Source organism: Centruroides sculpturatus, unplaced genomic scaffold, assembly GCF_000671375.1.
Source record: "Centruroides sculpturatus isolate CEXI.00-Female unplaced genomic scaffold, Cexi_2.0 scaffold1186, whole genome shotgun sequence".
NCBI lineage: Eukaryota > Metazoa > Arthropoda > Arachnida > Scorpiones > Buthidae > Centruroides > Centruroides sculpturatus.
In genome coordinates, this window is record NW_019385378.1 from 19,246 (window position 1) to 44,036 (window position 24,791).

General features: G+C 28.8%; 2 protein-coding genes across 5 annotated transcripts in view; both read left to right on the forward strand.

The window, feature by feature from the left end:
- Window positions 1-15,794, forward strand: part of LOC111638325 (collagen alpha-1(X) chain-like) — a 16,943-nt gene extending 1,149 nt beyond the window's left edge. Inside the window, exons 2-11 of the mRNA XM_023384018.1 lie at window positions 197-269; window positions 1,447-1,476; window positions 2,350-2,409; window positions 2,489-2,598; window positions 4,569-4,658; window positions 4,739-4,831; window positions 10,775-10,948; window positions 14,561-14,614; window positions 14,931-15,133; window positions 15,752-15,794. Coding sequence (XP_023239786.1) covers window positions 197-269; window positions 1,447-1,476; window positions 2,350-2,409; window positions 2,489-2,598; window positions 4,569-4,658; window positions 4,739-4,831; window positions 10,775-10,948; window positions 14,561-14,614; window positions 14,931-15,133; window positions 15,752-15,794 — 930 coding nt within the window. The remainder of the gene's footprint in view (window positions 1-196; window positions 270-1,446; window positions 1,477-2,349; window positions 2,410-2,488; window positions 2,599-4,568; window positions 4,659-4,738; window positions 4,832-10,774; window positions 10,949-14,560; window positions 14,615-14,930; window positions 15,134-15,751) is intronic.
- A 5,139-nt stretch (window positions 15,795-20,933) lies between these two features.
- LOC111638331 (collagen alpha-3(IX) chain-like) overlaps window positions 20,934-24,791 on the forward strand; it is a 48,700-nt gene continuing 44,842 nt past the window's right edge. For all 4 annotated transcript variants that reach the window (XM_023384023.1, XM_023384024.1, XM_023384025.1 and 1 more), the window contains exons 1-2: window positions 20,934-21,109; window positions 24,722-24,775. In XM_023384023.1, coding sequence (XP_023239791.1) covers window positions 21,056-21,109; window positions 24,722-24,775 — 108 coding nt within the window. In that variant the 5' untranslated portion in view covers window positions 20,934-21,055. The remainder of the gene's footprint in view (window positions 21,110-24,721; window positions 24,776-24,791) is intronic.

Below are 24,791 nucleotides of genomic sequence, written 5' to 3' on the forward strand. Positions count from 1 at the left end.
TTATTTTGCTAATTAATCAAAAACGCCATTTTATGCGACATTTCTGATCAAATCTATAATCACCACTAATTATTTCTATGGGTAATTTATTAAAAATACACTCGTGTAAATTATTTATTAATTTTAAAATATTACTATATTTCGAAGAAATATTTAAAGTTTATATTTAATATTAAATTTTTTTTAACTTTTTAAGGATGATTTATTAGCGTCACCATCGGGTGAAGGAAGCAGTTATGATGCAGATAGTTTCAAAACAGACTCTACAGGTAAATGAATAAAATATTTATAAGTTATTATACATTTATAGAATGATAATTAAACAAAGTTCATATGAAATTATAATATAATATTTTTAAATAAATAGAGTGTGATTCAAAAGGTCTTAGACAAACTTTAAAGGTAGGTAAGGAATACAAAACAAATCATTTTTATCTAGAAATAGCCGCAAACACCATTTGTAGTTGCTAAGTGCAGGAAAAATCACACGTACTGTACACAACATGCTTATTAGAACACTACATGCTCAGTGTTCACGTGGCCCAGAGAATTTGAATTAGGGGATCCAATGTACAGTGTTGATTTCAGACATTTTTCTTCGGGGGAATTTTTTGGAGAAATATTTTCTTATAAAAGATCGGTTTGAAGCCCCCTGTTGGTAGTAACACCAGGAAATTGTCCATGAGATAATGCGCCACTGTATATGTTTTAAGGTAAAAATGATTTGTTTATGTATTCCCAACCTACCTTTAAAGTTTGTCTAACACCTTTTACATCATCTTGTGTAGTGAATTTGCGATTTAAAATCGACTTTTTAAATATTGTTTGGGAACGAATTACAAAAACCAGTCTGATTTAGGAACCAGAAAGAAAACGTAAAATGATTAATAGTCGAATTAAAGCTTTACATTGATTTACCATGTCAAAAAGACTACAGATTGTATAATCTGTTGGGAATTGTTCCGTTGCCGGGGATGGTAGCTCTGTAATTTTCAATCATTGCCGACAGTACTGGACTTTCATTATGTGCCGACGATTTTAGTCAGCCTGCTTATCAGCCGATTCGACATGGCCTCAGTAAACATTTTATTGTACGTTAGTACAATAAAATGTTTACTGAGTATTGTACGTTTTACGTGTTTAGCTTTCGTGCAGATAATCACCTCTCTCCTAAATTATTTATTTGTTTTTCTTTTTGCATGATATTTTGAATAATGTTTCCGAAAAATAATGTTGTAATTGGACATTCAATGTACGGATGGGTTTGTAACTTTAAAGCACTTGGATATTTTAAAATATTTATTCAAAAAAAAAAGCATTTTCTGTTGAAAAATATTATTTACATTAATTATTTATAATCGCATTCAAATAACTATTTAAAATTTTGTACAATTAAATAATGTGTAATTATTTAAAATAATTCGTATTTAACCTTGTGGAATGCAGCTTTTGGAAAAATTAAACCAAGAAAACCAAGTGAGTCAATTCTCATTAATAAATATCGATTGTAACGTAATTTTGTTTTAAATATTTTTACTTTATTTTTAATACGTTAGTACAGTTTTAAGTGTATAATCTTATTTAATATTCAATGACATTTAATCAAAATTTAATAATGCATTATTTTGCTTGTCATTGGAACGTTGCAATCTTTTATTTATGAATTTTATTCAATCGTTTTTGTAGAAACTCTTTTTAATTATTGTCAATTAAATGATTTAAATATTATTTTATCTTGAATTTTTGTCGAATATAAATTATAATTCACAACAGTGATTCTCGTGGCTAAGAAATGAAATAATTACGGATTGTAATTACGGTATTTTGAAAAAACAGTAGACAAAGTCAAAATTGGGTACAAATTTGACTTTGAAATGCCTGATTATCCATGTCATTGCATCGTATAAAAAATTGCTTTTGTTTACATTATATCTTCGAAGATCATAAAAGTATGGTTAAATAGGTCGCCTGTATAAGAATCTTTCTACTTTCTCGGATAATATAGAATATTGCATGCAATATTGCAATAAATCTTGGTATAATATGGATGGTATCCGGCGAGGTCGTATTTAATGAAGATTTTATTCTTTATTAGCTTTTATAATTTTTTTTTAAATATAAAACTCATCTCTACCTTAAGAATTAAGATTTTTGCCAGTTTGTAATAATTAATAATATAAATTTTAAAAAATAAATAAATAAAATCTCGTAACAGATGGCGCCACACACAACTTTAACTCTTGCCGGGAACGTTAATCAATTCGTTGCCGGATAGATCCAATTACTTCAATTTATTTAGTTGTATTATTTTAAATATAAAATTTACTAATTACGAGTTTATTTTCTTAGATCCACCTCCATTAATTACTCCTCCTCCTCCTGGACCGAAAGATGGTACTGACTTTGATGGTATTTTATTTTCTATATTTTTGATAAAATTTACTTAACTGAAATACACAAAGTTAAAATATTTTTAAAATTATTTCAGATATTTCTGATTTCAACGAAGCGCTACCGGGTATTTCTAGACCGTCTAGTTTACCTGGTCCTCCGGGTCCGAAGGGAGAGAAGGGTGACCCGGGATTACCTGGACCAAAAGTAAGCAATTTTTATCTAGATTCGATTAGATTAAATGATTAGATAAGCTAAGTTGGACAGTGATAATAATAAAAATGTATAAAGTTTTTTAGACAAAAACTTTATACATTTTTAAAAATAATTTCATTCATCATAACCATTTATTTGGGATATCACATGTAATGGACCTTTTTTCTTTTATTTTTAAATTATGTTTTCACTCTGTAATCACTAGGAGTACCTTTTAAATCATACCCATTGAGAAGGTTTGGCGGGCCAGGTGGTGAGAAATGGGTTCCCATGAAAAATTATTGGAGAACTGCTCATCTAAATTTCATTCCGGATCCTGGATCCAGTGCCGTAACTAGCCATTCCTATGCCCTGTGGAAGAATTTGCATTTAGGCTTCGTAATTAATTAGGTTTGGGAAAATAATAAAACAAATATATGCCTTTTGGGCTCCCCTTTCAAGTGGACCCTGTGCGGGTGCACCTGTTGCACCTACCTAGTTATGACACTATCTGGATCTAATAAAAATTGAGTCACCTAGTCTCAGATTAACAATTAAGTTTTAAATTAATTACCAAATATTGAAGATCTTAATAAAAACATTAAAAATATAAACAAATTAAAACGTTTTTCTTAACTTTTATATTTTACATTTTATGATTTAAATTTAAATGTATATACACTCTGGCAATTTATTTGATTTTACACAGTGGCATACCGTAGTGGGGGTGGCAGGTGCAGCCCGCCACGGCAGCACTTTTTAGGGGGTGGCAAAATTACCTTTTAGGGGGCAGAAAATTTCACAATAAATAATAATAATATCTTGTAAAAATTTGAAACATCTTAATCTATACTTGCATCGCGCCTACGATAGTGCTATCGTGCGGACAGTCCAGGAATAGGCTCGCCGGGTGAACTAGTAACTTTTTCATCCGAGGAATTCCTGCGAAACCTGTTGACCTTTTTCTTTTTGCTTGTATGATTCATTCACGTTCATATACACCATTAGTATCCAATAGAACTATTTTAAACAGGTTGCTGCACTACCACTGAATTTTTCATTGCTTGTTCTGTGACAAAACTGGATTTTGGTCTTTTAAATTGAAATACCTAAATAAGGGGGCGAAATTTTCCTCCACCCTGGGCGGCTGACATCCACAGTACGCCACTGATTTTACATGTAATTTATTTAGAAATATCAATAGTTGAGGCTTCTATTATTCTGATTACTACAAAGTACAAAGGTAGCCTACTCCGTTATTTAATGAGGCTTATACTTTAAAATGATTGAAAGCATTTAGAAAAATGCTTATGTGTGGGGTTAGATGAGTCAAATTCCTAAACTATTAACAAAATAAATAAGAGGTTGTGAAGGAGAAGGGGGAGACAACAGTTCTCCAACTGTTGTCTCCCCTTATTCATCAGACTTATGCGAGGATGATAGAAGACTCTTATGGATGCTAGACGGTTACAAATACTAGAATATTATTTTCCTTTCTATTACTATTCCTACATATATTATTTTAGATTAATTACTGTAATTTACTATGTTTAATTACAAAAATTTGGAATTAAAGTAATAAATAAGCAAAAAGTAATTTTAATTCTGTTGTTAGAGTAATATAAAAAAATATTAAAATTTAAAAAATCGATCAAATGATAATGCTGGGATCATTGGAACAATATAAATAATATATTGCAGGAAGACCAATATATACTGCTGATGGCAAAACACAATCAATTCTGTGCCACAAATCAGATAGTTACTTGGCCATATGCAAGTGTGATAAGGGGATGTCAAAGCAAACTGTGGCAAGATGTTTTGGAAAAAGATGACTAAATGCCTAAAAACATTTTATTCAAAGCTCAAGTCCAATGAATATGGCTTTATCATTTGATTAAATTATAATTTTAGGCTTAGTTTACTATATAACTTAAATACTTTGAATTCCAATTTTCTAAGAAAAATCACTAAATTTTCAGGGTGATCCAGGGGAAATTACAGATCTCGTGATAAACTCTTTAACTTATTTAAAAGGAGATAAAGGTGAACCTGGTATACCTGGAGCAAAGGTATCTGAGAGGTCTATTAATTATAACTTTTCAAATTATTAAAACTTGTTATTAACTTTTTCAATTTATAATTATATTAGGGTGAATGTATATATGGTGTAGCAGGACCTGGTTATGGAGGTGGCGTCAATATGAATTCTATTGATTCAGGTTCTGGTGATCAAGATGAATTGGTAGGTTGTCTGAAAATACTGATATATTTTATAATTCAGTGCTGTTCTATTTGACTCCTACATGCCATGTCACACCAATTTATATGATGTATTCCCAGGTTGCATGGAGCTACGTTATGCTATGAGCAGTTGCAAAGCTTAATAGAACTATATAGCCAAAATAGATTATGAATATAAATGAAAAATGTATTGTGTAAAAAAAAATGAGAACAAAATTTGAACTTTTTTGATTTTAAAAATTAAAAATATTTTGTTTTTTTAGAATTTTGAAACTAGTTATCATTAACAAAAGTTTTATATTGTAAATGATTCATTGTTTCATGTCAATGCAAATAGCACAATGTGGCAGCTTTTTATGTTATGCATACTGTTGAAGAAATGACATATTTGTTGGCTCTTTTCAATTTGTTTACCAATGAAGATGATGATAATCATATTCTAAAGTAATATAGTTTTATTATCTTTTTTGAAAAACTGGTAAAAACAAGGTTATTTTGAGAGTGTTAACAGCCAAAATGGAGTTGGAACAAAGTAATTTGTAGGTATGTTTTTGGTATTTGAAATAATTCTCAGATGAAAGATTAGTTATTTTATTTTATTTTTTTTATTTTGAGTTTTATAGAGTTGAGGTCTTGACCTCAGTCTGAAACCTCAACCAAAATCTGTTTTAAAAGAAAAGTTGTTTCAATTAAAATGTTCTTGATAAATAAAATATCATGAGAGAGCAGATCAGGAATTTGGCCATTTTCTCCAACAAACACAAAAACAGGAAGATAGAATGTATAATAAAACCAAATGTCATTTGAGTGTAGCTGGTAATATTTACAACTGGAGTAAAAATTCTTGACTCTGAATTACAGGTGGATTTGCAACAAAATTCAATAAACATAATTGGCATGTGTCTGATCTCCAAATTCTGTCTCCACTGGCCCTGGCAACAAACTAGGGACCAATCAGAAGTATAGAAGATGAACATAATGACCAATCAGAGCATTTGATCAGGGATGTGAAACCTTTAAGAGGCCTGAATTCAAGAATAGGAGGAGCTTTTTTCACCTCACTAATATAACAGTCCTTCTTCACCCCACTAGGCCAGCAGAGATTTTCCCACAAAGAACCAAAGGGGATTTCCCAAAGCCAAGAGGTTTTCTGGCTGGAACCTGGATACGAAAACCCACACCTGTGTGCTTCATATCCTTTACAAGTGGACAGTCCATTAGAACTCCGATTTGCCAAAGAAGCAACAAACTTTGGTATCTTATCATTTGTAAGAACATCACAACCTTTGGACAGTGTGCATTAGTTTTAAGGACCATGAAGGTCTCCTGTCTTATGTAAGATGTCTTTAGTATTTTAATAAATGGGTGTTAAATGTAAACAGAGTTCATACCTCTGTGTCTAACGCCACTACCCACATACACTGTTCACATCTTCTCACCATCCTGAAGGACATCTCCTCCTAAATTAAGGGAGTGTTGATCTCAATGCTAAGAAATATAGGGTCTGTGATAAGACATCATGGGGGTCCTCCACAGAGTCAAAGAACTGTTGTAACATAAGATTTATATGTTTATTTTTATACAGTAACTGTTAAAAAAGCTAACGATAGTAGCAAAACATCATAAAATTAAAATTTAACAATATTAATTTGTTTTTGAATTATCAAATAGTGAAATTTTTCAATCTTGCCATGAAAAGACAATATTGGATATGGTATAACTTGAGGAAGCACCACATAACATGCAAGAGTCAAATAAAACAGTTCTATAATTTTTTAAATTTTATCAATTTTTTATATTTATATAAATACATATAAATAATGAAAAATATAAAATATATTTTTTATTATATATTCTTTTTCATTTTATTGTACAGTATTTAAATGGTTTTTATACTTATTTTAGATTAATTTCATACTTTAATGTTAATTTGTATTTTACAAAATGTTGTCTAAATCAATACACCATACAAAAACCATATACAGAGTGAATCAAAATTCCCTTGCATCTTTTTCATTCCAAAAGTACTGAAGATATATTAATTTTGTTATTGTACAATAGTTACATAAGTTATGCAAAGAAAATTGAAAGGAACATTTTTTTGACCTTGAAAATGAGGTCATTCAACATCACTTAAAATTACTATCACTCCTCACAAATTTAAAGTTGCAAATTATGCAGTCCTAAACATATTTATAGTATTTGAATCTAGAAAACGATGTTAGATTAGTTAAATGATGCTCTTTAAATTTGTCATTGGAACTTTTACATTACTTCTGTTCATTAAAAAGTTACAACATAAGTTATAACATTTTGTTGAACTTGAAAATGATTTTCAATTTCAACAATAAAGGTTCCATCTGATTCTCCATGCATAACTTTCTATGTAATTTCATTAAAATTTTCATTGCTGCCATTGAAAAAAGTTGCACCAAATATGCCAATTCATTTTTTCATAAAGTCATTGTTACACACTAATTAAGAAAAAATTTTTTTATTTCAAACAATCTTTATGGAATTATATATGATGACACATAATTGAGTTAATGACAACTATCAAAGGATAAAATGATGAAATTATAATTAAATATGTTCTGGGAAAGTAAGAAACCAAACAATAAAATATAATCTCTAAAATGATTCTTACACTTTCAGATATCTGAGAAATAACACATGTGCAATTTCTCAAAAACTTTTGGCATTTGAAAGATGCAAAATTGCATCAATCAACAGCAAAAGTATTAACAAAATTAATATATCCATATTTGAAAATTGTGAAAGTATTTGAGTATTTTGATTCTATTTTGGTTGTTGAGATTGCAATGTTCTCTTTATGTATCATTTTTATACATGCATCCAGTACTTTAAGAATTTCTATATTTCATATTTTATTTAAATTTTTAATGTTTACAATAATTTTAATAGCTTTAAAATAAAATATTGCTTTGGGATAATTTTAAGTTGTCTGATGTTTTATGGCCTAATAATCGTCCTTGTTTTAATTCTCTTGATTTACTTAAACGAGTTTTAATTCAATGATATTTTTCATTTCTTTAATTTTAAACAGAACATTTCTTTTCCAACTCAAAATGTGGCTTATCTCAATCTTGCATTTTCAAAGGACTTAGTTATTAATATTCATGAGGTTACAGGCTTTTCTTCAGATTATTCTGCATTATCTTTAGATTTATTTTTATTCTTATCTTCCATTGATAATTCTTACTGAAATTTTATCTCTGTGCCTTTATGGCACCAGGCCAATTGGAATCATGGCTCTTCCATCTCTGTGTTCTCTTAATTGGTCATTCTTGGATGATCAGAAAATATATGCCAAAAAATTCAATATATTTATAAAATTTTTCATACTATTATTAACTGCTTTGTTTCTTTTTAAAAAATTGACTCCTCTTTAGATAAATAGTTTAGTACTCTCCTAAAGAAGCTAAAAAATAAAATACATTAACAAGACAATTATCGAAGAATTCCAATAACCCTAGATACCTTTACATTCATCACATCTTGGGAAAAAATTTTATAAAGATTACCAAAATAAATATATTGATTATTTTAATTTTGGTATTAATCAGTTTGTTTTTGGATCCAAAAACCTTCTGGAGGTTTATTCCAAGATTTTCCAAATATAGAGCCTCTATTCACATTTTATTCATGAAGATAAAATGCTTTTATGCCTTAAGTTTATGAACAACTTAAGGCATTTAATTTTAATTGTGCTGCAATTTGAAAACATTTTAGACCTATAAATTTCCATTATCGTGTGTCTGACTGTTTGTCCTTCCTTAATCTTGTGAATGATGTTAAATAGACAAAAGTTGAGACCAGATATGGAAACCTTAAGGGTAGGAGGCCCTAATTAATTGTAGATGAACTTCCGATGCAAACCAGAAGTCAAGTTATTTCAATTAAAAGTATTTTCCCCAGAACGGAGTTACATAGATAACTGTCATGATTCGCTTGTTATCCAGAAATGTACAGGGGTAAGACACTACTAATTTGACATCAAGAGTGTGTATTTTAAATTTAATAAATTAAAAATATGATTAAAAATGTTTGCACATTTTTCAAATAAATCTTTTTTCAAGCCTTTTACTCTGATGAATTATGAATCTCCTGGAACTTCCTTTTCTATTTCTCAATTTGTAATGCTATTTCAAAATTACATTCCTCTTACTACATTCCATATTTAATTTCCAATACTTTTTATATTATTATTCCCATTGCAGCCACTATACTCTACTAACCGTTTTACTGAAATTATATAGACAGTATATGTTCCTAATGAATGGTATCCACTGTTATTGATATCTCTAAAAAAAGATTGCAATTCCTATCAACCTATTTTGCTCTCTTGTTCAATGTTTAAAATTTTCCAAAAATATCTCTATGATTTCATTTATTATGCCACAATAAAACCTCTGCAACATTGTGACAATCATCATAAATCCACTATTTTTAATTTAATTTCCACATTTTCCAATATAATTAATATCAATAGTTTTGAAAGTAAAGGATATGCCTATTTACAAGGTCTGTTCAAAAAGTATCGGACCTTATTTTTTTCCGCGTAAACCAATGATGCGCGAGAGGCCTCCTTTGGTGGAGTTGTGGAGGGGACAGTCATGCACATCTTTGAATTTTTTCCCGCCTGCAGGAAGCGTCAGTCGTTGGCAATCGGCCTATGAGTGAGGTCATGTAGAGCGCTNTATTAATTTTCATCATACTATTAATAATTTAAGTGTCATTTTTGGTGAAAAGTTAATGTTTAATGAGCAGTTATTTATTATGACTTTGTCACAATGCCAGTTTGCAATTTTTAATCAATCATATTTTAATTTAAAAAATCATGTGACTTCTGGTCCAGACTGGAAGTTCATATTTAGTTAATTGGAGCCTCTGGCCCTTAAGCTTTCCTGTCTGGTCTTGATTTTCATCTAATTAACTCCATTCTTGAGATTAAGAAAGGACAGACAGATGGACAGCCATGGGAATTTATAAGTCTGCAATTTGAAAATTGCAGCTCAATAACTATATCAACTCACTTTCTAAAAAATTGGCAATTCAAATAACCCAATAACCTAAAACCATCAAAACTATCACTTATTAGTCAAGTGAACATTTTCATCCACTTTCAATTGGACATCTAAAGTTGGTTGGTTTTTACACACTAACCAGCAGTCATCTATTGCAAAATTGGCAATATACTGAGGTGTTCTTTGGCATCATTGTTACCTTATCACATCCTGTTCTGCCTTGAAAGTCCTCTTTTTATGAATTGATACTGTCAATTCACAACAGTCTGCATACTATCTGCATTGGAGGTTTTAAAAAATAGTAAAACAGGAAATAAAAAAAGAAAGTTTAATTTAAGAAAATAAACACATGAACAAAAGTGAACATGACAGAAAGAAACACCTATCATGTTACAAACTTTACAAAGATGACAAAAAGGGCAGCAAAAAACCTGAAGAATGGTACTGTTGGGATAGAAATACTAATTTCACAAACACCATTGATACAAAAAATTCCAGTTACATCTATACTATGAACATGAAACTATTAATGTGAAAAAATTACTAATTTCTTTTTAACAATACTATAGTACTGTTTCTATTGCAGATAGGAGTCTTGTAAATTTGTAAGATTAATTTTGAAATATATTAATGATGATATTAAAATTTTCAGTTGCCATACTTAATAGAAAATTGATAAAATTGTAATTTAGCATTAATAAATAGTATTGAGTTACATTTACACATGGAAGTCATTCATTTGAATTCTGTAACTGCATTAAATAATTTTTTTAAAATTCATTTTATATGGATTAAAAATTTTATATCTAAAAGGTTTTGATGTTATGAATTTATTTAATAATTAAGATTAATCATTTCATTTTAATTTTCTTTTAAAAATACATTCTTAATTTCAGAGTGGAACAAGTAGTTATTTTGGAATACCAGGTCCACCTGGTATTCCAGGACCGCCTGGTATTCCAGGACCACCTGGTCCTGCTGGCTTTTGTCTTTGTAATAACATATCAAAATCAGAAATGACATCAACCGGTGATGGAAAAGATGTTGTAAACAACATTGTTGGATCTCCAGTAAGGAATAGTTTCATTTTACATTTAAATTTTATTTCATTTTTACTATAAACAAAACTTATAATTAAAATATAAATAGAGAAATTAAAATATAGCAATAGAAATAAACTTTCTTTGTATGATCAAATAAATGTATTCACTAATGCTTGAGACTTAATATTGAATTTTCTTTGATACTCTTTTGTGACCAACTCTTAAATTACCCCAAGTATTGTTTGGGGTAATTTAAGAGTTTAAAAACTTCAGTGTATGTCACTAATCATTCTGTTTCCTCAGTAGTGTTGAGAACTATCATGAATATTCATAGCTCATATATTTTAGAGATATGTGAAGAAGTGCTTTAATCTTTTATAACAGATATCAGATAAATTATCTATTAACAGAAACTCAACAAAAATTTCAGAAAAATTCTGTTACTAGATAATTTATTTCCAAGAAAACTCAATAATTTGTTTTGCTTTATTTTTACATATTTGAAATGAGATTTTAAAATTACACCATACACCAAAGAGGCTAAATGAAATAAAGTTCTGATTTTCAGGATTAATTTAACCAAAACTATAACATGATAATAATAAACAACTCACTGCATTTCTACATTGCAAAACCCCTACCAAAGTTCCAACAACAAAACTGTTTGGTATGGTGAAGGTACAATTCATAAAAAAAAATGCCACTAAGACCAGTTCTTAAAGCATTACATATCTTCCTTACTATTGCAACTGTCAAATAAATTATACAGTTAAAACCTCTCTAGAAGTAATTAAAACAGTATCATTCATTACCATAGATGCAAAAGATTATCTTACATTATTAAACTAGGTTAGTCTTTATTCTTCTATTTACATTTTGGCTGCAACATTCCTTACCAGGCTATAGCATATGAGGGTTGTTCAAAAAGTTCCCGAATTTTTTGAACAACCCTCATATGTGAGAAAGATGAAGTGACATTAGAAAAGTTTAAATCAATAGTGGAATGTATTGATGTAATCGTAAATAATTCTTACCTTTATTGGGGTGATAAATGTTACTTACAAAACAGACATCACTGAAATAGTACTTAGATGGGTAGAAAACCCTGCACTAAAAATTTTCAAAATGATATTGAGTGCATTGTTAGGTACATAGATGATATATTTATTCTTTAGAGAAGTTGGCAAGTAGTGCAAAAGTTTATAGATGCATTCAACAATAATTCAGTAGGTATTGTTCCATTACTCACTAGTTGTAATTATAGTAGGATTTTCTTGATTTAACAATATTTAAAAATAGTTACAGTCTGCACACTAATGTTTTTAAAAATATAGCAACTGAACCTTTCATTCATTAGAAATTCAGCAATAAAGTGCAAACAAACTAGCTTCCATCAGAGTGCTAGAGTAAATAGAGCCATTTCACATTCTTTAAGCAATGCTGACAGAAACACAATTCAAAAAAAGCATAAAACTAAGTCAAAGGCACTATTGTCAAAAAGTTAGGAAAAATCAGGGAATTTGCTTCCTTGGCTGCCCTGTTGATTTTTTGCTTTGACTAAATATACCCGTCTGCAAACAGCAAGAAGTAATGTGGTGCAATACAACTTATGAAAAGGGATACAGAATATTTTCAGGACCCAAAATTTCTCCCAAGTTTACACAAAATTTTTCCAAAAATTTACAAAGTATACAAAATAATAAATAATTTAAATGGTAATATTTATCATTTTTCATTTTAATAATTTTGATTGTGTAACAAAACACTTTCTGATATTTCTTCCAGTTTATTAATATTTTATAAAGTTCAGGATTAAGAGATAAATTTAATAAATATATACTTTTGTACATGGATTATATAGAATTTGTTAATGAATAATAAAAAATAATTGAGTTTATTTCTTTTTTTCAAAGCCATGTAGATTTATGGTTATGGATTAATAACAGAATTTTAATAAAACATTTTAATTTTAATAATTCAACAATTATAAGAAAAATATTAATACTGTCTATCAGAATTATTATTTTTTACTTGAATTATTACTACAAGTTCTTTCAACAAATTAGAGATTGTCTTCTTCAGGTACAGAATAAAGGAATCTTAATGGAATACTTACAATTTAAAATATACATGAATGTGTTTCAAATGGCAAATTAATGTATATTTTAAACACATTAACATATATTTTAAATTGTAAGGGTCTGTTAAGATTCCATTATTAGTGTTGCCACCATGCTGGTTTTCACCCGGACAAGCTGGTTTTCATAGAAATTGTGAAATTATGATGAAACAAAATAAATTTATAAAAATATTTGTGAGTATTTTATTTTAACGGTTAAACACCTTAACTTCACACCCCACCCAAACTTATTCCCATCTTATTCCTAGGCTAAGAGTGACAGAAAATATACTTTTAAAATTCTAACTTGCAAGTATCTCTGGCAAATATTAGGTCTGTTCCAACACAAGTCCCTAACAGGTTTAAAACTGGCATGTACATTGTTCAGTTCTTGGCTGTAAAATGGCATTGTAGATACCTTGTATGGTTTCAAATTCAAACCAGTCAGGGACTTATGTTGGGGCAAATCTATTGTCTAGGTCAACAGTTTTGAAAAGATCCATTATTCTATCCATTATTCTGTGCCTGAAGAAGACAATCTGTAATTTGTCAAAAGTTCTTGTAGTAATATTTCAACTAAAAAATAATAACACTGATAGTATTAATATTTTTCTTAAAGTTTTTGGCATTACAAGAAGCAATTTTGGCAATTATAAAAAATATATAACTGTTAATTAGCATCTAATATATAATATAAAACAAAATATAAAATAACTAATTAAAATGCTGGAGAAGCAAAACATATGTGCATAGTAAGTCAAATGCTGTTTTATCTTGTAATTTGTCCAAAGTTGGTCAGGGGAAGTCAGGGAAATTAAAACAAAAATTTGAGTAGGAACCCTGTATATTCATTGGTTTTAAATATATTAACTTAATACCAAAAGTCAAGTACTTTATTTAAGTCATTGCATAATATTTTAATGAGATAATTTTTAATTATAATGAAAAATATGGTCATAAGTAAACTAAGTTATATAATATTTTGTAAATATTCCATTTAAAAATTTTGTAAATATGTTATTGAAATAGTTTTTTATACATATTAATGAGAGATCCTATTTCAATTAATTGCATTATTTGAATATTTGAAGGAAAAACTCCATTTTTCCAGTCAGTTTAAAACATGGAGATTTTACAGGATTTAAAAATGATAGTAAAATAATTATTTATAAATGATACACCAAAGTTATATAAATTATTTGAAGTATTAATTATTTTTATTAAAATTGTAAAAAAGCCCCAATAAAATAGAAAATATGTAAAATATGCATTTTATTAATTATTTTTACTATGTTGATTTCACTTCGTTATAAATTTCGTTTACTTAATATATCAAAAATAAATATTTTATTGGAATAAAGGTAATTTTTGTTACATAATGTACCCTGTACTCTAATAAAACATTTATTTGGAAATTTATTAAATTAATATTAGAATTCAATTATCCAGATTTCTTTATTTATTAAAATATATTGTAAATTATTGAAAGTTTGTTAAATGATACAATTTTTTAAAATTAGAGTCCACCAGGTGTTATATATGAAGCAGGACCACCAGGTGAGAAAGGAGAAAGAGTAAGTAGTGTTTAAAATCTGCTAAATTTATATCTTTTTAAATTTAAATGTGTGATCAATTAATAAAAGTCATTTATAAATCTGTTAATAAATACTTTACACTTTTCCAATCTTACAGAAAATTTTTGAATAAAAAATATTAATGTTGAATTAATTGTTTTTATAGAGAAATAAACTTTATCTTCACAAAATTGATATAATTTAGGTTAAATCAGTGTAATATAAATACATAAAATAAACTAATTTATGTAATATTAACCAATATATTTTATTAATAGAATTTAAGTATAGTATTTATTATTATGAAATAACTAAGGGTCCACCTGGGTTGCAAGGTCTTCCTGGAGTTAAGGGTGAACCTGGGAAAGATGGGACACCTGGTATTGTTGGGCCACCTGGACCTCGTGGATATGTAGGTCCTCCCGGACCGCCAGGTCCACCCGCAACACATCGTGCTATTTTTGATGTAAGTAACTTTAAAAATTTTATAATTTTAAAAATTACTTTTTCATTTAATAATATAAATAATTATATATTTTGTTTAATAGACTCTACTCCTATGTAATGTTTGTAGTTAATAATTGTGCTTATTCATCTTATTATACATCGGTTTAATAGCATTTTGAACCATAATTTTATAATTTAATCATTTTCTATTAACTAAACATGATATCAATATTCAATGAATGAATTTTGTCACTTCATGTATCAAAAAATCTAGAAGATAATTTGGAAATTATGTATATATTTGTTCTCAAATTTTTTATTTTTACAAATATATAATATTGAAAGCTTAAAATAAAAAGTTATATGATCTTTTTATTTTATGCTTTCAGTGTTATACAGGGGGTGCAAAAGTAGGTATACAGTTGTTATTATGGAGAAAAAACATACAGGGAGAAAATAGGAAGAAAAACATTTATTTTTATGTACAAATTAAATCACAAATAAGGAATATGAACTAATAAAAGATAATAAAAATAATAATAATGAACAGCAAACATTTGTATTTCTCAGATTCTCAACTATATATCTACTTTCGCACCCCCTTGTATATCAGTATTAATATTAATATAATCTAAAATATATAATAATCTAATATTATGTAATATTAATGTAATTATCCTAATTTTACAGAGATCCATTGGATATTAATATCAATATTAATATTATCATATAATAGCCAACATTAACCTCTAATTCTTGAAAAATCAGAATTACACCACTTCCTACTTTCATTGGAAAATGAAAAAACAATTTTAAACAGTTTATTCCTAACACTTTCAAATTTCCTTAGTTCATCATCAGAAGTTCAGAAAGAAGTTTAAAACTATACAATAAACACTTCTAAAAAACCAAAAATTTCAGTAAACAAGAAAACTTTAATGACTAATAAATGCTTTCAACCATATTCAATCACCATCATCATAACATACTTGAAAATATAATATAAATTGAATGTACAAATTTTAAAACAGATGGAACACAATCTCAAAACCTTTACTGAATGGCTATGTCACCCTTGTCATAGCCAACCTCTGCCAATGAGATTGTATTCCATCTGTTTTAAAATTGTACATTGTATTTTTGAATATATTAACCTGTGAATTTTTTGAGAGTTCACTCAGAGGTTTATGAGTTGTGTTATATGTTAACTTGATGATGATCATTTAATATGGTCAAAAAAATTTGTTAGTCATTGAAGTTTTCTTGTTTGCATTTTTGTGCACTAATAAAGCAGGAACTGGTATGATGATCTTTATATATATGCTAGTCATAAATCATACATATATCATATTATTCCTATCAAATTTGCCAAAAATAAATGGGAAAAAGTGTGATATAAATTACAATACATTTCCTTTGAATTAATGACCATTTTCTGTCATTTCTGACACTATTCTTACCATGACCAGTAGTAATTCTAAACCTGTTTTTAGATATTGCACAGCACTCTCAAAAATTCTTGTGATGAAAAATAACACATCTTCAGACATTTCTTTAATCTCAAAAAAGATGATAATATAAAAATCCATTATATCATGGGAATAGGAGCACAGAAATCCTGTTTTCGCTAGGTTGTTGGCTATTGAAAGTTTGATGCAATGTATTAAGATTGTCATGGGAATCTTACTTATAGACCCAAGTGAAATAACCAAATTAGACACCTGGATTGCTGGGGAAGTTAAAATGTTAGCCTACTGTTCTGGGAAAACCTGGGATAAAATCCAAGGAAGCAATTCCCCAGGAATTTTTCTTGGGCAGGCTGTCTTAGATATGTTTGGCTATGCCTTCACTACTTGGCTGAATCCACTATGATGGGTTTGGAAAATAGGCTCTCTTAGTGCCCATAGATCAGAATGAGTTAAAAGTACCTAGATTTTAGGCCAAATAAATTAGGTCTTCTCTGTATACAGAAGTGAATTAGATGACACTATTAGTATCATAGATGAGATCATCTATGATGCCAATAGTGTCATCTAATTCCCACGTGAATCTTAGCAATTACTTCTGAATTACACACTGTAGCTGATCTGCATATGCCTGGATGTGAGTTATCTTCCACATCTTCCTTACTTTCTTTGACTCTCTTGTACCATTGTTATACTTGTGAAGGTTGCCGAATTGGTGATATCCAAATGTCAGGACTTATTGTATGTGGGATAAAGGAAAGTAAGGCAAATAGCTACAGTGACAAACAAACCCGTTTATTTATACTAAGTCTTACAATCTAGAGTGTCTTGTCTTCTGATGGCTCTGGACTGTTGTTGTCCTTGGGGTAGTCAGTCAATACTTGATGGTGTGGGAGGTTGTGACGAAAGGTGATAGCCCAAAGTTCAAACAGGATGGTATTCACTTGTAGAGGCAGGGAAAAGTCTGGACAGTTGACTATAGTTTATCTAGGAAAAGTCTGGATAGTTGATCAGAGGCTGGGAGAAGTCTAGAAGAAGTCTCTACAGTTAACTTCACTAGGGGTCTGCCTTTGTCCTTGAGATCCAGGTTTTTAAAAGATTCTCTTTCCCAGATCTCTAGCTTTTGATTGGTCGGTTTCCTGTATCTAAGCAGATAACAGACCATTTCGGGCCACCACAGATTTAATTTGATACTGTGTTTTAATCTGATGAAGGGAAATTAATCACACCTTGAAACTCCTGCTCATATTTAAATGTTTCAAATTCTTATGTCTGAAACATAATATCAGCACTGCATCTCCTTTTAAGGTTATTTAAAAACTTTTTTTCCTCTTGATTAATAATTTTATTATTTGCCGATTTTATTTACGTTTTTCTTCCAATTTTTATGAGTGTTAGAATCAAAGCCTGATCCCTTGATTTGACACCTTTATGATATTTTTAACACGTGAACTTGAGTATTGCTTGGGCCTCATATACTTGACCTTCAATATAGTGTCATCATTGTAGACTCAATATTTTAGAGTTTTGTTACAAGATATCTCAAACCTACAGTAAAATTTAATGTTAATCCATTGTTTTTATTTTCAATCTTTTACACTTCAGAAGCATTCACTCGATCTACTATTTTTACTGGGGTAGTATTCTCATATCTCAGTAAATCTACTCAAAAACAGCTTTGTAAAACATGGAATGATCAAGTAGTTAGTATTACCAACTGACATTGAAGCTCCCATTTATTTTCGACTCTACCTTGTATATACTGTATTTAATTTATATATTTAATTATGTTACCCGTGTAGTGTTTTGTATTGTTTTACGGGATGAGGCAGCGTAACGAACGGGTTGCATGCCAAGAGGGGNAGACTACTTTGAAGGGGATTAGGGTTTTGTACCTCAAAGTCAATAAATTTATTTTTGCCGACCAAAGGTCCGATACTTTTTGAACAGACCTTGTATCTATATAAATGTTAGTTGAGCTTTCGATTCTGTGGCTGCATGCCATAATTTTCACGTATCTTTTATATTGTAAATTTTGTATATTTCCTTTTTTCCCCTGATCTCTCTGCTATTGTCCTTTCTGTCTAGAATTTTCTTGTTCAACCCTCTTTTCCTAGGGTATGATGGGTAATCCAGGTAGAACAATGGAGGGAATGCTACTCTGAGGGCAATAAGGATAGCACGTGTACCTTTTGGATGGAGGAGTTTGACAAAGATGGATGTGGGAAGAGAGCTCTCCAGTGCATTATAGCATTGCATAGAGAAGACAAAGGCTGTGAGAAGAAAAATTGAAGATTGAACTGAGAGAGTATTTGGATATATTATCGATCTTTCGAACTCAGTAGAAGAGGAAACTTTTGTGAAGAGACTATCCATCCCTTGTCCCAGGAGTTTTGGCCATTCACCCCACCATAACGGAAACATCGACACAGATTTTTGGGTACCCCTTTTCTATTCTCTGTCCTGGTTCTTCCTTTTTCAACTTAATCCTTTATATAAACTAGTTATAGTTAGTCGTAAGTACCTAGTTGTAAGATATATCAAATTAAATATATATAAGATATATTAATTCGGTGACCAAAAGAAAGAACTGTACCGCATAAGTATAGTTGGGAATAGCTTCTGTATAAATTGTAGTTTGCCTCTTATTATATATTCGTTTTTGGGAGAGATATCGGCTGGCATCCCAAAAAGTAATCTGTATCTTGTTGAGCAAATTAAAGATTTTGTTTTAAAAATTTATATCTTTGTCCCCAAGATCGCTCTATTATCACATACCTTCTTTATTGCTTGATATACTTCCTAACTTTTTTGATATTCATCCTGCTGTTATTGTCTGATAAAACAATTATTTTTTGCCTTTTACTTTTAAAATTAAACTTGGTGATTTTGTTTTTAATGATTTTCCTTCATTGTGCATATTATCTCAGGGCTCTGTTTTGAGTAATCTGTTTTTCATTGCTTACCTGGATTTTGTAGTTCCTAATACTTAGTTCCATTATGATTGCATATGTTAGTGATTTTAAGCTAATAAATTCTGATCCTTCTGAATTATGGTATGATTTAAACAAATTTGTTGATCAACTATGATTATATAATTCTATGTCAGTATAAATAAAACTAGCAATGTGTAATTCCCTTTTACAAAATCTGCTTCTATTTTTTTTTTTAATAGGTAAACAGCATATTAATTTTCATCATACTATTAATAATTTAAGTGTCATTTTTGGTGAAAAGTTAATGTTTAATGAGCAGTTATTTATTATGACTTTGTCACAATGCCAGTTTGCAATTTTTAATCAATCATATTTTAATTTAAAAAATCATGTGACTTCTGGTCCAGACTGGAAGTTCATATTTAGTTAATTGGAGCCTCTGGCCCTTAAGCTTTCCTGTCTGGTCTTGATTTTCATCTAATTAACTCCATTCTTGAGATTAAGAAAGGACAGACAGATGGACAGCCATGGGAATTTATAAGTCTGCAATTTGAAAATTGCAGCTCAATAACTATATCAACTCACTTTCTAAAAAATTGGCAATTCAAATAACCCAATAACCTAAAACCATCAAAACTATCACTTATTAGTCAAGTGAACATTTTCATCCACTTTCAATTGGACATCTAAAGTTGGTTGGTTTTTACACACTAACCAGCAGTCATCTATTGCAAAATTGGCAATATACTGAGGTGTTCTTTGGCATCATTGTTACCTTATCACATCCTGTTCTGCCTTGAAAGTCTTCTTTTTATGAATTGATACTGTCAATTCACAACAGTCTGCATACTATCTGCATTGGAGGTTTTAAAAAATAGTAAAACAGGAAATAAAAAAAGAAAGTTTAATTTAAGAAAATAAACACATGAACAAAAGTGAACATGACAGAAAGAAACACCTATCATGTTACAAACTTTACAAAGATGACAAAAAGGGCAGCAAAAAACCTGAAGAATGGTACTGTTGGGATAGAAATACTAATTTCACAAACACCATTGATACAAAAAATTCCAGTTACATCTATACTATGAACATGAAACTATTAATGTGAAAAAATTACTAATTTCTTTTTAACAATACTATAGTACTGTTTCTATTGCAGATAGGAGTCTTGTAAATTTGTAAGATTAATTTTGAAATATATTAATGATGATATTAAAATTTTCAGTTGCCATACTTAATAGAAAATTGATAAAATTGTAATTTAGCATTAATAAATAGTATTGAGTTACATTTACACATGGAAGTCATTCATTTGAATTCTGTAACTGCATTAAATAATTTTTTTAAAATTCATTTTATATGGATTAAAAATTTTATATCTAAAAGGTTTTGATGTTATGAATTTATTTAATAATTAAGATTAATCATTTCATTTTAATTTTCTTTTAAAAATACATTCTTAATTTCAGAGTGGAACAAGTAGTTATTTTGGAATACCAGGTCCACCTGGTATTCCAGGACCGCCTGGTATTCCAGGACCACCTGGTCCTGCTGGCTTTTGTCTTTGTAATAACATATCAAAATCAGAAATGACATCAACCGGTGATGGAAAAGATGTTGTAAACAACATTGTTGGATCTCCAGTAAGGAATAGTTTCATTTTACATTTAAATTTTATTTCATTTTTACTATAAACAAAACTTATAATTAAAATATAAATAGAGAAATTAAAATATAGCAATAGAAATAAACTTTCTTTGTATGATCAAATAAATGTATTCACTAATGCTTGAGACTTAATATTGAATTTTCTTTGATACTCTTTTGTGACCAACTCTTAAATTACCCCAAGTATTGTTTGGGGTAATTTAAGAGTTTAAAAACTTCAGTGTATGTCACTAATCATTCTGTTTCCTCAGTAGTGTTGAGAACTATCATGAATATTCATAGCTCATATATTTTAGAGATATGTGAAGAAGTGCTTTAATCTTTTATAACAGATATCAGATAAATTATCTATTAACAGAAACTCAACAAAAATTTCAGAAAAATTCTGTTACTAGATAATTTATTTCCAAGAAAACTCAATAATTTGTTTTGCTTTATTTTTACATATTTGAAATGAGATTTTAAAATTACACCATACACCAAAGAGGCTAAATGAAATAAAGTTCTGATTTTCAGGATTAATTTAACCAAAACTATAACATGATAATAATAAACAACTCACTGCATTTCTACATTGCAAAACCCCTACCAAAGTTCCAACAACAAAACTGTTTGGTATGGTGAAGGTACAATTCATAAAAAAAAATGCCACTAAGACCAGTTCTTAAAGCATTACATATCTTCCTTACTATTGCAACTGTCAAATAAATTATACAGTTAAAACCTCTCTAGAAGTAATTAAAACAGTATCATTCATTACCATAGATGCAAAAGATTATCTTACATTATTAAACTAGGTTAGTCTTTATTCTTCTATTTACATTTTGGCTGCAACATTCCTTACCAGGCTATAGCATATGAGGGTTGTTCAAAAAGTTCCCGAACTTTTTGAACAACCCTCATATGTGAGAAAGATGAAGTGGCATTAGAAAAGTTTAAATCAATAGTGGAATGTATTGATGTAATCGTAAATAATTCTTACCTTTATTGGGGTGATAAATGTTACTTACAAAACAGACATCACTGAAATAGTACTTAGATGGGTAGAAAACCCTGCACTAAAAATTTTCAAAATGATATTGAGTGCATTGTTAGGTACATAGATGATATATTTATTCTTTAGAGAAGTTGGCAAGTAGTGCAAAAGTTTATAGATGCATTCAACAATAATTCAGTAGGTATTGTTCCATTACTCACTAGTTGTAATTATAGTAGGATTTTCTTGATTTAACAATATTTAAAAATAGTTACAGTCTGCACACTAATGTTTTTAAAAATATAGCAACTGAACCTTTCATTCATTAGAAATTCAGCAATAAAGTGCAAACAAACTAGCTTCCATCAGAGTGCTAGAGTAAATAGAGCCATTTCACATTCTTTAAGCAATGCTGACAGAAACACAATTCAAAAAAAGCATAAAACTAAGTCAAAGGCACTATTGTCAAAAAGTTAGGAAAAATCAGGGAATTTGCTTCCTTGGCTGCCCTGTTGATTTTTTGCTTTGACTAAATATACCCGTCTGCAAACAGCAAGAAGTAATGTGGTGCAATACAACTTATGAAAAGGGATACAGAATATTTTCAGGACCCAAAATTTCTCCCAAGTTTACACAAAATTTTTCCAAAAATTTACAAAGTATACAAAATAATAAATAATTTAAATGGTAATATTTATCATTTTTCATTTTAATAATTTTGATTGTGTAACAAAACACTTTCTGATATTTCTTCCAGTTTATTAATATTTTATAAAGTTCAGGATTAAGAGATAAATTTAATAAATATATACTTTTGTACATGGATTATATAGAATTTGTTAATGAATAATAAAAAATAATTGAGTTTATTTCTTTTTTTCAAAGCCATGTAGATTTATGGTTATGGATTAATAACAGAATTTTAATAAAACATTTTAATTTTAATAATTCAACAATTATAAGAAAAATATTAATACTGTCTATCAGAATTATTATTTTTTACTTGAATTATTACTACAAGTTCTTTCAACAAATTAGAGATTGTCTTCTTCAGGTACAGAATAAAGGAATCTTAATGGAATACTTACAATTTAAAATATACATGAATGTGTTTCAAATGGCAAATTAATGTATATTTTAAACACATTAACATATATTTTAAATTGTAAGGGTCTGTTAAGATTCCATTATTAGTGTTGCCACCATGCTGGTTTTCACCCGGACAAGCTGGTTTTCATAGAAATTGTGAAATTATGATGAAACAAAATAAATTTATAAAAATATTTGTGAGTATTTTATTTTAACGGTTAAACACCTTAACTTCACACCCCACCCAAACTTATTCCCATCTTATTCCTAGGCTAAGAGTGACAGAAAATATACTTTTAAAATTCTAACTTGCAAGTATCTCTGGCAAATATTAGGTCTGTTCCAACACAAGTCCCTAACAGGTTTAAAACTGGCATGTACATTGTTCAGTTCTTGGCTGTAAAATGGCATTGTAGATACCTTGTATGGTTTCAAATTCAAACCAGTCAGGGACTTATGTTGGGACAAATCTATTGTCTAGGTCAACAGTTTTGAAAAGATCCATTATTCTATCCATTATTCTGTGCCTGAAGAAGACAATCTGTAATTTGTCAAAAGTTCTTGTAGTAATATTTCAACTAAAAAATAATAACACTGATAGTATTAATATTTTTCTTAAAGTTTTTGGCATTACAAGAAGCAATTTTGGCAATTATAAAAAATATATAACTGTTAATTAGCATCTAATATATAATATAAAACAAAATATAAAATAACTAATTAAAATGCTGGAGAAGCAAAACATATGTGCATAGTAAGTCAAATGCTGTTTTATCTTGTAATTTGTCCAAAGTTGGTCAGGGGAAGTCAGGGAAATTAAAACAAAAATTTGAGTAGGAACCCTGTATATTCATTGGTTTTAAATATATTAACTTAATACCAAAAGTCAAGTACTTTATTTAAGTCATTGCATAATATTTTAATGAGATAATTTTTAATTATAATGAAAAATATGGTCATAAGTAAACTAAGTTATATAATATTTTGTAAATATTCCATTTAAAAATTTTGTAAATATGTTATTGAAATAGTTTTTTATACATATTAATGAGAGATCCTATTTCAATTAATTGCATTATTTGAATATTTGAAGGAAAAACTCCATTTTTCCAGTCAGTTTAAAACATGGAGATTTTACAGGATTTAAAAATGATAGTAAAATAATTATTTATAAATGATACACCAAAGTTATATAAATTATTTGAAGTATTAATTATTTTTATTAAAATTGTAAAAAAGCCCCAATAAAATAGAAAATATGTAAAATATGCATTTTATTAATTATTTTTACTATGTTGATTTCACTTCGTTATAAATTTCGTTTACTTAATATATCAAAAATAAATATTTTATTGGAATAAAGGTAATTTTTGTTACATAATGTACCCTGTACTCTAATAAAACATTTATTTGGAAATTTATTAAATTAATATTAGAATTCAATTATCCAGATTTCTTTATTTATTAAAATATATTGTAAATTATTGAAAGTTTGTTAAATGATACAATTTTTTAAAATTAGAGTCCACCAGGTGTTATATATGAAGCAGGACCACCAGGTGAGAAAGGAGAAAGAGTAAGTAGTGTTTAAA